This window comes from Antechinus flavipes, chromosome 4 (genome assembly GCF_016432865.1).
Source record: "Antechinus flavipes isolate AdamAnt ecotype Samford, QLD, Australia chromosome 4, AdamAnt_v2, whole genome shotgun sequence".
In the NCBI taxonomy this organism is placed as follows: Eukaryota; Metazoa; Chordata; class Mammalia; order Dasyuromorphia; family Dasyuridae; genus Antechinus; species Antechinus flavipes.
Genome location: NC_067401.1, coordinates 383,366,556 through 383,379,216, shown reverse-complemented (window position 1 = coordinate 383,379,216; position 12,661 = coordinate 383,366,556). Strand labels below are relative to the sequence as shown.

At 43.7% G+C, this 12,661-nt stretch overlaps 1 protein-coding gene across 3 annotated transcripts in view; it reads left to right on the top strand.

The window, feature by feature from the left end:
- The window catches only part of CNTN2 (contactin 2), a 57,188-nt gene that overhangs the window by 18,380 nt on the left and 26,147 nt on the right, over window positions 1-12,661 (top strand). Inside the window, exons 1-8 of one of the 3 annotated variants that reach the window (XM_051998545.1) lie at window positions 103-305; window positions 816-962; window positions 7,828-7,972; window positions 8,186-8,361; window positions 9,405-9,500; window positions 10,913-11,122; window positions 11,653-11,752; window positions 12,417-12,592. In XM_051998545.1, coding sequence (XP_051854505.1) covers window positions 908-962; window positions 7,828-7,972; window positions 8,186-8,361; window positions 9,405-9,500; window positions 10,913-11,122; window positions 11,653-11,752; window positions 12,417-12,592 — 958 coding nt within the window. In that variant the 5' untranslated portion in view covers window positions 103-305; window positions 816-907. Of the gene's footprint in view, window positions 1-102; window positions 378-815; window positions 963-7,827; window positions 7,973-8,185; window positions 8,362-9,404; window positions 9,501-10,912; window positions 11,123-11,652; window positions 11,753-12,416; window positions 12,593-12,661 lie in introns of those variants that run through there. The other 2 variants (XM_051998547.1, XM_051998546.1) reach the window with 2 other exon arrangements.

The window sequence follows — 12,661 nt, the reverse complement described above, 5'->3', positions numbered from 1 at the left end:
AGACAACTGTCTCACAAATGTGCACTGTTAGTCATAAGGGGCCAGGTGAGGCAGGTGTCTCACAAATGATGCTATTGGTCATAAGAGGAGCTGGGTCAGGGGTTGTGAGGATTCCTGGATGAGAAGATGTGAACATTTGATGCAACCCATCCCCACTACAAGAAAAACAAAGCCTGCATTAACCTGGGGCCTGAAAGCATTAATGCAGCTCTCCAAGGAGGTCTTAGTGCTAGGGAGTAACTGAGATCTGGGACACGGTCTCAGAGGAAGCCTGCAACTGAATGGGACCCCTTCCTTATACACAGGTGTGAATCCCCTCCCTACCACCATCCCCACCCCCAAGGGTGCCGAAGACTAGTGCAAGGAGAGAGTGAAGGGTGAGCCTCCTTCCTCCACTCCCATAGACTTCATGAGCAGACCACTATTCAGTGGAATTTGGGAAAGGCACGATCCGCTACCTTAGGAAAGAAAGAATAGAGTGGGGGAAGGAGAGGAAGAGATGGAGGGGAGGAAGGGGAGGGCCCAGACACCCAGGGGATGTGTACTGAAGCACTCAGTCCAGGAAAGAGCTACTTGGTAATAGCCTAAGCACTTTCCCCAGGGAGGCTTAGTGCTTCTATGATTCCTGCCTTCTCCCCCAGCTCTGAATGAAAAGCATTAATGAAGCTATTTCCCCCTTCCCAGCCCCCTCCCCAGTTCCCCATTCTCAACCAGTAAGAGGGGCTAGGAGGGGCCCGGAGCACCAGCCAGTGAGTGGAAAGGCTGGGACAGCTCCTTGACTCATTTCATCTGTTTGTTCTTCCCCTTTCTCTCAGGTCCCTCTCCTCCTCTGGTCCCAACACCTCTTCAGTCCTTGGCTAAAATTTTCTACACTCCACACTGCAGCTCCCTCATTCTCAGACTGGCAATGGGGATCCCTGAGCAGCTGCTGATGGCATGCTTGGCCATGCTCTCTCTTTCAGGTAAGAGATTTCATCTCTGCTCAGAGTGAAGAGATATTATCAATAATAACAAAATAATGATGCTATTCGTTATCTAAATTTGCAGTTCTATAGCAGGTTTCTTTCCAAAGATCTTATCTGTTCTCATGAATTCCCTATGAGATTAGGAGTGAGGATATTTTTTCCCCATATACCATATATAGTATATTATAATATAGATGGGGACCTTGAAACCTAGAAAGGTTAAGTGATTTAACCTTAGAGGTTAACTTCAAGGGTTAGAATCTAGATGTCCTGATTTACAATGCTATCCATTAGAATTTACTGTGTCCCTATGGGGGAGGAGGAGGGAGAGGAAGGGGTGGACCAGGAACAAATGAACACAGAACCAAAACGCTGCTAAGATTTGATCCTTGAGGACAAGATTCCCATCTTGATAAATAGGGAGAATGTGTGGAAATGTGAATATTTGAATTGTGGAAAAACAGGAGCATGATGGCTAGACAATGAACTAAGCTATAGAGGATGAATTTTTTGACCCAAGATTGTGTAAGAATTATAAATAGGATAGCAAAGGGGCCTAGGAAAGGGAATAGATATAAAGGATCCTATCTGAGTAAAAATAGTCTTAAAACTAATTTGAATGTTGAAAACTATCTTTACATGTAATTGGAAAAAATAAAATATTATTAAGTGGAAAAAATATCTAAGCTGAGCTCTGGTGGTAAGTTTGCCCTAAAATGAGATATGAAAGATAAGGTACTTTGTCTCTGAACCCAAAGGAGAAGCCCTAGTTCCTGGGGTGATTTCCCATCTGTCTTCTTATAATGAAAGAAATTTAGAAAGACTTTCCTAGGAGACCTAGGCCAAGGTACCCCAATAGACAGTATAAAATCTCATTCTTTTTCAGGAGTTTTTGCTTACATTGTAAAAGGGGGACAAGGACCCCTCCCATAAAAAAAAAGATGGGAGATGGGAAATATTCTTCAACTCCTATGATCCCTCCATCTCTTAGTTCCTTCTCTCTCACTCTAGGATAGAGACTTCTAACCCTTCCCCAACCTAAGGCTTAGGTTATATATCTAAGAACCTTAAAGGCTCTTTGAATTTTTTATTATATCCACCTACTTCCTTTCCCTAGAGCAAACTGATTTCCATGTTTTCTGAAAATCTCATTTCTTTTCCAATGAAGTTCAGGAGCTAGAGTTAGTCAGTTGGAAAAGAAGGGGATTGACCCAAATCTGTAGGAGTTCTCAGCTTCTCCCATCTTTCTCTGCTTCTTAGCCCAAGAGCAGCTAGAATGAGAATTCATAAGAGCTGGTAAGTAACTAGATTCTAAATCCTGCCCTTGAGCTCCATCTAGCTCAAGGCTCAATTGGGAAGAAGGAGCTTCCCCTAGGAAAGAATGGAGGAGGCTATTGGAGACTCATGATAGACTGCAAGAGGGAAACATCAGGCTCCTCGGCTGCCTCGTCTGTAGGGGAACAAGAGCTGAACTGTTTGGAGCTAAGCACCTTAAGATGTTTAGTCATGTGAGGGACCCCTCCATGATCCATTGCTAGGGCCCTCTATTGACCGGGACCCCTCCATGATCCATTGCTAGGGCCCTCTATTGACCCCCATTGAACCCAGAGACACAGAAGGATGGGTCCTTGCTTCTCTCTCTGACCTATTCCCCAATCTCATAGATTTAGCTGTACCAGAGAAGGCAGTTCCAGCAATCTTCTCTAATCTCTGTGGGGGAGGAGTGAGGAGGAAATGGAAAATCCTGCCTGGGCTCTCCCAGCATCATCCTCCAGATAGATCAGATCATAAATAAGGACTTGCTCCCTATCTGTGGATTCCCCATGCTCTTCTCCTCAAGCATCCCTGAAGCTTTCATTGACTGCGGTTGAGGCGGAGAGCTCCAATCTATATATAAATATGGTGGAGAACTGCCCAAGGCTGCCAGAGATAACTGCGGATGAATTATAGGATGGAATAGGGAAGGGGGCAGCATGTCGGACACGGCAGAGGATCAACTGCAGCAAGACTCTGGAGTTTAGGAAGAACGTACTTTGTGTATATGAGTCAATAAGTGTGAGCATCCATATGTGTTATAAGGAGAAGGGCAGGTATGTAAACAAAGGGAGCAAATATTATTTCACTTTATCCCTACAATAACTCTGGCAGATAGGTTATATTATTATTATCCCCGTTTTACAAATGCGAAAACTGAGGCAAGTAGAAGGGAAGTGATCACACAGTTACTCAATATCTGAGGCCACATTTGAACCTCAGGTCTTCTTTAAGAATGCCATTGTTGACTGCACTGCCCATCTTCCAGCCACTAGCAAAGACTTTTTTTTGGAGGGGTGGGAGATGGATTTCACCTATGATTTCATCAGTACAGAGCAGTGGTTCTCAAACTTTTGTTTTTAGATCTTTATCCTATTAAAAATTATTGAAGATCTCTCCAAAGCGTTTTTGTTTATCTGGATTATATTATAGACATTTACCATATTGGAAATAAAAACTGTTTTTGAATTTGTAGACCCTCTAAACGAGTTTCAGAGATCCCCAGGATTCTCTAGACCATATTTTGAGAACCACTGTTAAAAGAATTCCCAAGGAGGAAATATTCCACAGTCCGTAGTCTTAGCTGCCTGGGATATTGAAAGTTTAAGGGACTTGTCCAGGAGGCGTCACAGCTTGTACTTTGTTCTAATGTCTTCTGTCTTCTAAGATTTACCTTTTAATTTCCTATGGTTTGTGATCTGCCCGAGAAAGTGAAAGAAGCTGCCACGCTGATGAAATCACAAACTTGTGACGTTCATGAGAATTGGAAAATAAATTTATGTTCATGTGTCATTGCACATGCATACATGAGTATGTTTGTGTACATTGACTGTGAAAGGGTATTGTGCGGCTTATACAAATGTGTGTACCTGTGTGTTTTCTGTGCACATGTGTGTCACTGTATTGGGTGTCTGTGTGAGTGAGCATGGGATATTTCATAATAAATGAATAGTAAGATCTTGCATAAATGAAGCATCCATGCTTTCCCTCCCCTCCCCCAGCCCAACCCTATTAATAAGCATAAGCATTGACCCCCTCCTCACCATCCTTGGAGACCCGAGTGTAGTTATTATTCTAGGATGCTTTCAGCAGCCTGACAGACTCCCCCCTTTCCCCCATGACTCTTCCCATCTCCGGCCGGGGGCAGCCTTTTCCCTGCCCTGGGCCACGGTCATTAACTCGGGATTAAGCTGTGCTCTCCAGCCCGGGAGATTGAGTCCTATCTCCCAGCACTACAGCCCCGAAAGAGCTGGGGGAGGGAGTTTCAGGGGCTCTTTCCTTCTTCTGAGAGCCACTAAGCAGCTGCCCCCCTCTTCCCCAAGAGACTAGGGCTGGGTCTCAGCTGCAAGAGAGTGGGGAGCCTGGCCCCACACCCCTGGAGCTGGGTTGACAGCTGGATGTGGGCTTGGAAGGGGGGAGCATTAATTGGTTAATAGGGATCCCCCTTCCCCCTTCAGCCATCCAGGCATTGAAACCAGCTGCTCTGAGGGGTGGGAGCCAATTAGTGGAGCCGCCTCCCCTCTCCCCTTGATGGTGGTGGGGTGAGGGGAGGAGGGAAGGGATCTTGACACAAGGGAGAGGCAGCCTGGACTATCCAGAGCTAGCGATGGCTGGAAAGGCAAATGACTGCTTTTGAAGGATACTAATACAGAGTTAGGAGGTCACCGAGAGTCGGACACCAGAGAAGCAACCAAACAATACAGAGAGGAGAAAGCCCCGATATAGAAGATGCAGGACTCCCCAATTCTGAGCTGATTCCTCCCCGATCTCAGAATGCTGGTGATTCCCACTCCATGAGGAACCTTTTCTTTTAGCTGTAACTTCTTATTATTTATTATCATTTAATAAATTATTAATGATAATAATTGCTCTAGCTGCATTTATATTTCTTTTCTTATTGTTCAGTCTTGACTCTGTGACCCCATGGTTTGTCTTCTATCTCTCAAAATCTAAGTTTTATGTTCATTGCTTCTATGACACTACCTCTCCATCTCATCCTCTGCCACCTCCTGCCATCCCCTTCTTTTGCTTTCAATCTTTTCCCACACCAGGGGCTTTTCCAATGAGTCCAATCTTCTCCTTAAGTGGGCAAAGTATTTAAGCTTTTGCTTCAGTTATTTGACTTTCCAAGGAATAACCTGAATTAAGTTTCTTTAAGTATTGACTGATTTGATTTTCTTGCTGTCCAAGGGACTCTCAAAAGTCTTTGCCAGCACCACAGTTCAAAAGAGTCAATTCTGATTTCTCAGTTGTTAAAGACTTACAAAGCACTTTCTATCTATTAACTCATTTGAATGCTACAATAATTTTGTCCCTATTTTGTAGTTAAGGAAAGCAAAGTAGGCAAAGATTCAGTGGCTTGTCCAGGTTCACACTAGCTAGGGTGTTTCTAAAACTAGTAAATGTCTAATGCAGAATTAGAACTCGATTTTCCTAACCACATCCAGGTGAAGACCAGAGTTATAAAAAACTAAAAAATAAACAAACCCTAAAAACTATAAAACTAAATCTGACTCTCACTTTGCAAATATCCCATCCATTGGAACCATATTCATGACATGGAGAGAACAAGCTGTGGACTTGGAATTAGGGGAAAAAAAGGCAATGAGAGATGGGGGGGAGAGGGGTATGGGGAGTAGTGGGAAGAAGGGAAGTGGTGTTAGAGAATCCAGTGTGTAAGAGTATCCCTTTTAACTCCTTAAAAAGGGTTTGGGAAAAAAAGCCTATGGGAAGTATCAAACCGGCAATCACAGCACTCTGTGGTCTAAACCAGATTAAAATGTCATTGGAAATATTTAACAAAATAAATAAAAATATAATAGAACATAATTTTCTAAGTCAAAATGCAACCAGCAGTGAGCCTTAAAATAGTGACCCTTGATTCTGAGATTGACATGAATAATTTGCTAAGGGGTCACATAGATATTATGTGGTAGAAGTGGGATTTGAACCCAAGAATTCCTGTTTGCTGTTTTAAGGTCATCTCTACTCCCTCCAGCATTCCACTTCATCTTCAAAACTTAGAGTAAAAATATATAGGACAGGTAATTTTTATCTTTAATTGCCTAGCATTTAACATTGGCTCCTCCTTTCTAGTCTTATGTTGTTAATAAGATCATAGATTTAGAGGTAGATGGAATCTGTGACCATCTCTTGTTTTATGAGGAAAACCGAGGCTGAGAGAGAGGTTAAGTAAGCAACTTGCTGCCCAAGGTTACACAACTAGTATGTCTCAAAAATAAATTTGAATTCAAGTCTTTCTGACTCCAGAATCAGCATCTGTGCACTATAGAGCCCTGGATGTTTCCTTAATAACCTGCTTCCTTTCCTAAGTGTCCAATCGACATTCCTTTGCACAAGTTAGGGACTCTCTCCTCATTTTTTCATAGAATCCTTAGCTTCCTTGCAAAGTGAGCTGAGGATGTTTATTAGCAGCTAGATGGCTAATTGGATAGAGTGGTGGGTCTGGAATCAGGAAGGTCTGAATTTAAATACGACACTTACTACTTCTGTGTCAAGCACTTAATCTCTACTTCAGTTTCCTCAAATGTAAAATGTAAACCATAATAGCATTCACCTCCCAGGTTGTTGTGAGGATCAAAAGAAATAATCACAAAGCACTTAGAATGGTATCTAACATATAATAGTCACTATGTAAATGTTAGCTATTAACTGATCTCCCATGTCGCTTTCTTTTGAAATCACTTTGAATTTACTTGTGTACATGTTATAACTCACCTCTCCCACCCCAGAATATAAGTTGTTTAAGAGCAGAGATGATTTAATTTTTGTATTTATGTCACAGTAGCTGACATAAATTTTTGGGGATCCAAACCTATAATTTCACCAGCGTAAAAAATTCGCAGAGGAGGTGCTTAATCAATGTTTGTTGGCTTGAATTTGTCTATAGTCATGTAACTAAATATTAGTAGAGCTATAATTCAGCCTTAGTTATTCATGATCCTAAAGTTCTTTAGATACTAGAAAAAAAAGATTATTTACGGGAACCCAATAACTGTCATCAAGTATTTGAAGACTTGTCACATGGAATAAGGCTTAAGCTTAATCTGCTTGGACCCACAGAGTGGAAGGAAGGAGTGGGAATGGATAGAAGTTACAAAGCAGATATAATGTAAGGAAAACTTTGCTAATGATTTGAGCCATGCAAAGGCAGAATGGGCAATAGTGGGCTTCCCCTCAGTCTAGGGGTCTTCAAGTAAAGGCTGGATGGCCAGCTGGAGGTCATGTTGCAATGGGAGCTTGTTCAAGGAAAGAGGATGAGTTGGCGGAGAATCTTTGAAGTTTATTCAGACTCTGAGATTCTGAGATGTTATGACTTAAGTTTTAATCCTTGCTAACTGTAGGACTTGGAGGGAGGGGGCTTGATTAGTCTGATCTTCAATTGCCTCATTTGTTAAATGGAAACAGGAAATACTTATGCTATTAAACCATAGATTGTTACAGGATTCAAGTGAGAAAAGTGCTTTTGTAATTGCAGAGTGGTTTCTTTATGTATGTGTGTATAAGCTGGTGATTATTATTGTTGTTTACATAATGATTTCATTTCTTTGGGATGAACAGGTTGGTCTCTCAGGACCACTCAAGATTGGTGATTCTATGATCCCTGACAAATGGTCAAGCAGATTCTATTGAAAATCCCCAGGGATTCTGGGGCAGCTCATTCTACTTTTAGATAGCTTCTCTTGCTAGGAAGCTGTTCTTCAGGGAGAACCAAAATCTGCCTCTCTCAGACCGGGCTAACCTCATTTGGAGAAATGAGTTTTGGTTCCACTCCTAAGTCTCTGTGATTACTATTCCACCTTTCCAGCTTGGAATCCAGCCCAGGGCTCTCCTGCCATCTTTGGGCCTATCTTTGAGGACCAGCCTGTCAGCTCCTTATTCCCTGAGGAATCATCAGAAGAGAAGATAGCTCTGGCCTGCCGTGCCCGGGCAAGCCCTCCAGCCACATATAGGTGAGACCCTGTCCCTGGGTTTGGGTCAGGATTTGATCCAGACAATAGGCACTTCATTCCTTAAAAACAATCCCAACCATTCATGAGAGTTGGTCCAAGTCCAAGTCACAGAACCCCTTGGAGACTCCTCCAGAACCAGCCTGTTCCCTGGACTCAAAGTGACCCCTGACCCAGAACTAGCCACCCATTCTTTCTCTTCTCCATTATCAATAGATGGAAGATGAATGGCACCGAGATGAAGCTAGAGCAGGATCCCCATTACCAGCTGGTTGGAGGCAACCTGGTCATCATGAATCCCACCAAGACCAGGGATGCTGGTGTGTACCAGTGCCTGGCCACCAACCCAGTGGGCACCGTAGTCAGCAGAGAGGCTGTGCTCCGCTTTGGCTGTAAGTCTTGTAGTACGTCTAAGGGATACAAGGAGACGTTATGCCCTCAGAGAGGTGATGAGAGCAGGGCGCTGCTTTGGGATGAGTTGTGCTCATTAGGACCGACCTCGCTTGTTGGTAGAATCAGTTCTAAAGGGCATGAGGTGAAGGGCAGTGAGCCCCAAAATATCACCTTCAGGCGAATATAACATTTGAACTTGGAATCAGAAGATCAGAGCTTAAATCTTGGCTCTGAGGCTAGAAGTGTGATCCTGAGCACAAGTTGATAAACCTCTTCTAGCCTTGGTTTTCTCATTTGTAAAATGGGGACAATAATAGTATCTATCACAAAGTTGTCATGAGGATAAAATGAGATGATATATGTAAAGATATTTGCAAACCTCAAAAGTTTTATGCAAAAGCTAGCTGTTACCAAATATGAGTGTGTCCTTGGGACTAAGTATTGCCTTCTCTTTAAGTCTAGGCAAATTCTTCTCCCTTTCCCTCTTCTTATCCCACTTCCCCACCTCCTCCCCATCCCCACCCCACCTCCATCACCTATAGGTGAGAAAACACAGAATGGGGTTCAAGTCTGAACTAGCTTCAGGCACAGGGAACATTATTCTCTCCACTGATTTTCACTAAGTGGGGAATGAGGTCAACCTATCTCCTGGAAAGAGTAAAATACTGAGTCACTAACACGTTAGTGTAAATTAATATCTTTTTCTCTGAAAAGCCTTAAAAGGAAAAATAAAGAGGGACCAAAAATTCTCAATAGATGACAGAGCTGGGATTTCTATTCAAGTCCTCTGACTCTAAATAATATCATCTTGAATTTGGAACTCAATATTTGTTTTTTTAAATGAATATTTTAAAATATTTACATGAAATTTGAGCACTTAATGAAATCAATTAATATTTAAAAATAATAAACAGCAGTATTTTTTCTACTGTATCCCACAGCCTTTCATTTTAAGGCACTAACAGGGGCTGATTTCCTGTCAGAGATCATGATGTCTGGGCTACTAAAAAATGGTAATGAGCCCCCTAATGTTGTCTTCTAGTTTTACAGGAATTCTCCAAGGAGGAAAGAGATCCTGTGAAAACCCATGAGGGCTGGGGGGTGATGTTGCCCTGCAACCCACCTGCCCACTACCCAGGTGAGTCATCCAGTCATTCAGGCCTGAGACAAAGAACAAAACCGGATACACTTTTGAAACCCAAGCTCACTGGCCAACATCCTTGGAAAGAGTGTATTTTAGGAGAAGGAAAGAAGTGGCAGAGGTTCAGGCGTTCCTCGTGGGAGCATATTCTAGTGCCCCGTGATGTGCTACAGACAGTAGATCTTTAGACTTGGAGTTAGAGAAAACTGGGTTTGAATCCTGTCACTCACCCTTAATTTCCCTCTAAACCTATTTTTTCATCAGTAAAATGGGGACAATAGTATCTGCCTCACAAGGTTGTGAGGATCAAATAAGGCAGCATATGAAAAACACATATAAATGTCAGCTATTATAATTATCAATAACCATATCTTCTCCATAAACTGACCTTCCATATTTGGGTTTCACCCTACCCTTCCATCTGTATCTCTCACTACTTCCCTCCATGAACCCTCTACTCCAGCCAAACTTGGCAACTTTCTGCATCCCCACCACTGCCATCACCATCACTATCCCTACCACTGCCACCACAACTGCTACCATCGCCACTGCCTCGCACAGTAGTTTTTCACCTCTCTGCCTTTGCTCATACCATCCCCTATGCCCAGAGTGTTCTCCCATCCCTCTTTGCCTATTGATAGATCCTCTGCGTGACAATCAACTGCTACCCTCTCTGAGAAGCCTACTTGTGACCTACTCAGTAACCTGATTTGCCTGCTTAGGATTCAGAGTAGCAGGAGGTGGATAGATAAAGGCTGGGCTTAGCATCAGGATGACATATCACTTAACCTCTGTTTGCCTCAGTAAAATGGGGCTAATAACAGCACCTACATGCCGGGATTGTTGTGAGAGTCAAGCGAAATAGTATCCATAAATACCTGACACATATTAGGAACTTTTCCTTATTTTGTATCTTTATCCAACACACATTGTGGTCTCCTACCACTGTTTCTTTGCTTCCATGTTCCTTATGCTTGTCATGTGAGTGTTCTGAGGGCAGAGTCTGTTTTGGTTTTATATTTTAGAGATGATACTAAGCAATGTTGTTTTTGATATCAGAAAAGCTAGGTTTCAATCCTGGTCTATTAATTATGTGAAATTGGACAAGTTGCTTTCCTACTTTTCCTTAGTTCCTTCAAATATAAAATGTATCCTAGGGTCCTTTGAGATCTAAATCTAGTAATCTATTGTTTTCAGCACCTAGAACAGCTCCTGTTGACAAAGTATTTCTAAAATGCTTTGAATTGTTGAATGCAACCTCTCTAAGAAAGACTGAAAACTCAAGAGTAATAATTAAATGAATCTTGTCCTCATACCCCTCCCCTCCCCTACCCAGGTGTTATATGTTGTATGTCAAGAGAGGCTTAGGTGTGTCGGAGGTACAACTCCCTCCCTATCTCCCACCTCAGGTCTATCCTACCGCTGGCTTCTCAATGAGTTCCCCAATTTCATCCCAACTGATGGGCGGCACTTTGTGTCCCAGACAACGGGAAACCTGTACATCGCCCGGACAAATGCCTCTGACCTGGGCAACTACTCCTGCCTGGCCACCAGCCACATGGACTTCATAACCAAGAGTGTCTTTAGCAAGTTTGCCCAACTCAACCTGGCTGCAGAAGGTCAGGCTCAGGGAACCTGGCACATGTGGGAAAAGATGGGTTGGGGGAAGGGCAGGGAGAAACTACTGAGCTTGGAAAGGAGACTCTCCAGAGCAGACTAATCATCCACTTGACCTGGTCTGGCCTCTGCCTGCGGCTCTCTCTTTCCTCTGCTAATACCCAGAGAGCCAGTTCCTCCCCAAACCTTTGTCATGTGTCTGGCTACCCTCTGGGGGAATTCGGAGAGTAGGTAAAGTCTCTGAATAGAGTCCTTGACTCCCTCTGGAAAGCTACCTAACTTGCCTAAGAGTTAAAGTAGGTCACCCACTCCACTCCTCCCTCCACTCTCACATAAAAGAACAAATGAAATAATATATGAAAAGTTCTTTGTACAGCATAAAGCCCTTTATAAACTCTAGTTGTTGTTATTATTATTGATGATGATGATAATAATAATAAACAACCCTTTCAGCTGGTTTCTAAACACTAAGATCCAAAGCTCTTGGTTCATGGGCTCATTTGCATCTCATTTGCATGGCTTCTCCGTCTAGACTCCCGTCCATCTTCACCAAGCATCAAGGCCAGATTCCCCTTGGAGACCTATGCACTGGTTGGACAGCAGGTCACCCTGGAGTGCTTTGCTTTTGGGAAGTGAGTAATGGCAAAGAGGGATATGGAGTTTGCTGACCAACGCCCCCCTCTTCCAGCCCTTAGGATTCAGTGTAATTTCTTTATTCTTTGTATCCATCTGTTATGTTATTCGTACTCAGTGACACCTTAGTCCCTCTGTTAGCTAGTGTCATCCTGGAAAGCTAGAGATCAGGGCCCTGAGGGACAAGATGATGAGGGACAGGAGGCAAAGGATAAGAAAACATGCCATAAAGTAGAGTTGTGAATGGGAACTCCAGGGAAGGGGAAGGGAACTGAGCATGTGTTGGAGTGTGGCAATGGAGGCAACTTCACCAATCTACCTTTGACTAAGACTTTCTCTGATCCCTGGTCAGGACCTAGGAGAGAAGAGAGGAAAGAAGGGAAATTAAATAGGGATCTGGGTCTTGCTGTGCCCTCCCCTCTCCTGCATCCTATTCTCTCCTGAGCCCCCAGCCAGGCTTTCTCCCTCTGTTTCTCTAGCTTAAGGGATTTCTTCTGCCAACCCAACCCTAGGTCCCAGGTTCCACATCCAACCTTACAGGTCCTCTGAGTACAGGTGTAGGGAATTGGGTGCAGGGGGAAGGAGAAAAGGCTCTGTGCTGTAGCTCAGTCCAGCTCCTAGTCCCGGCATTCCCTTCCCTCCCACTCTCTTTCCTCCTACCAGCCCGGTCCCTCGGATCAAGTGGAGGAAACTAGATGATTCTCTGCCCCCACAATGGGCCACTGCCGAGCCCACACTGCAGATCCCCAGCGTCAGCTTTGAGGATGAGGGCACCTATGAGTGTGAAGCAGAGAACACCAAAGGCCGGGACACTGTCAAAGGCCGGATCATTGTGCAAGGTAAGGGGCCAGGAGCAGACTTCTTCCTCAGGAGCCTTGGCTATCCCGCCACAGTTCAGAGGCTGCTGA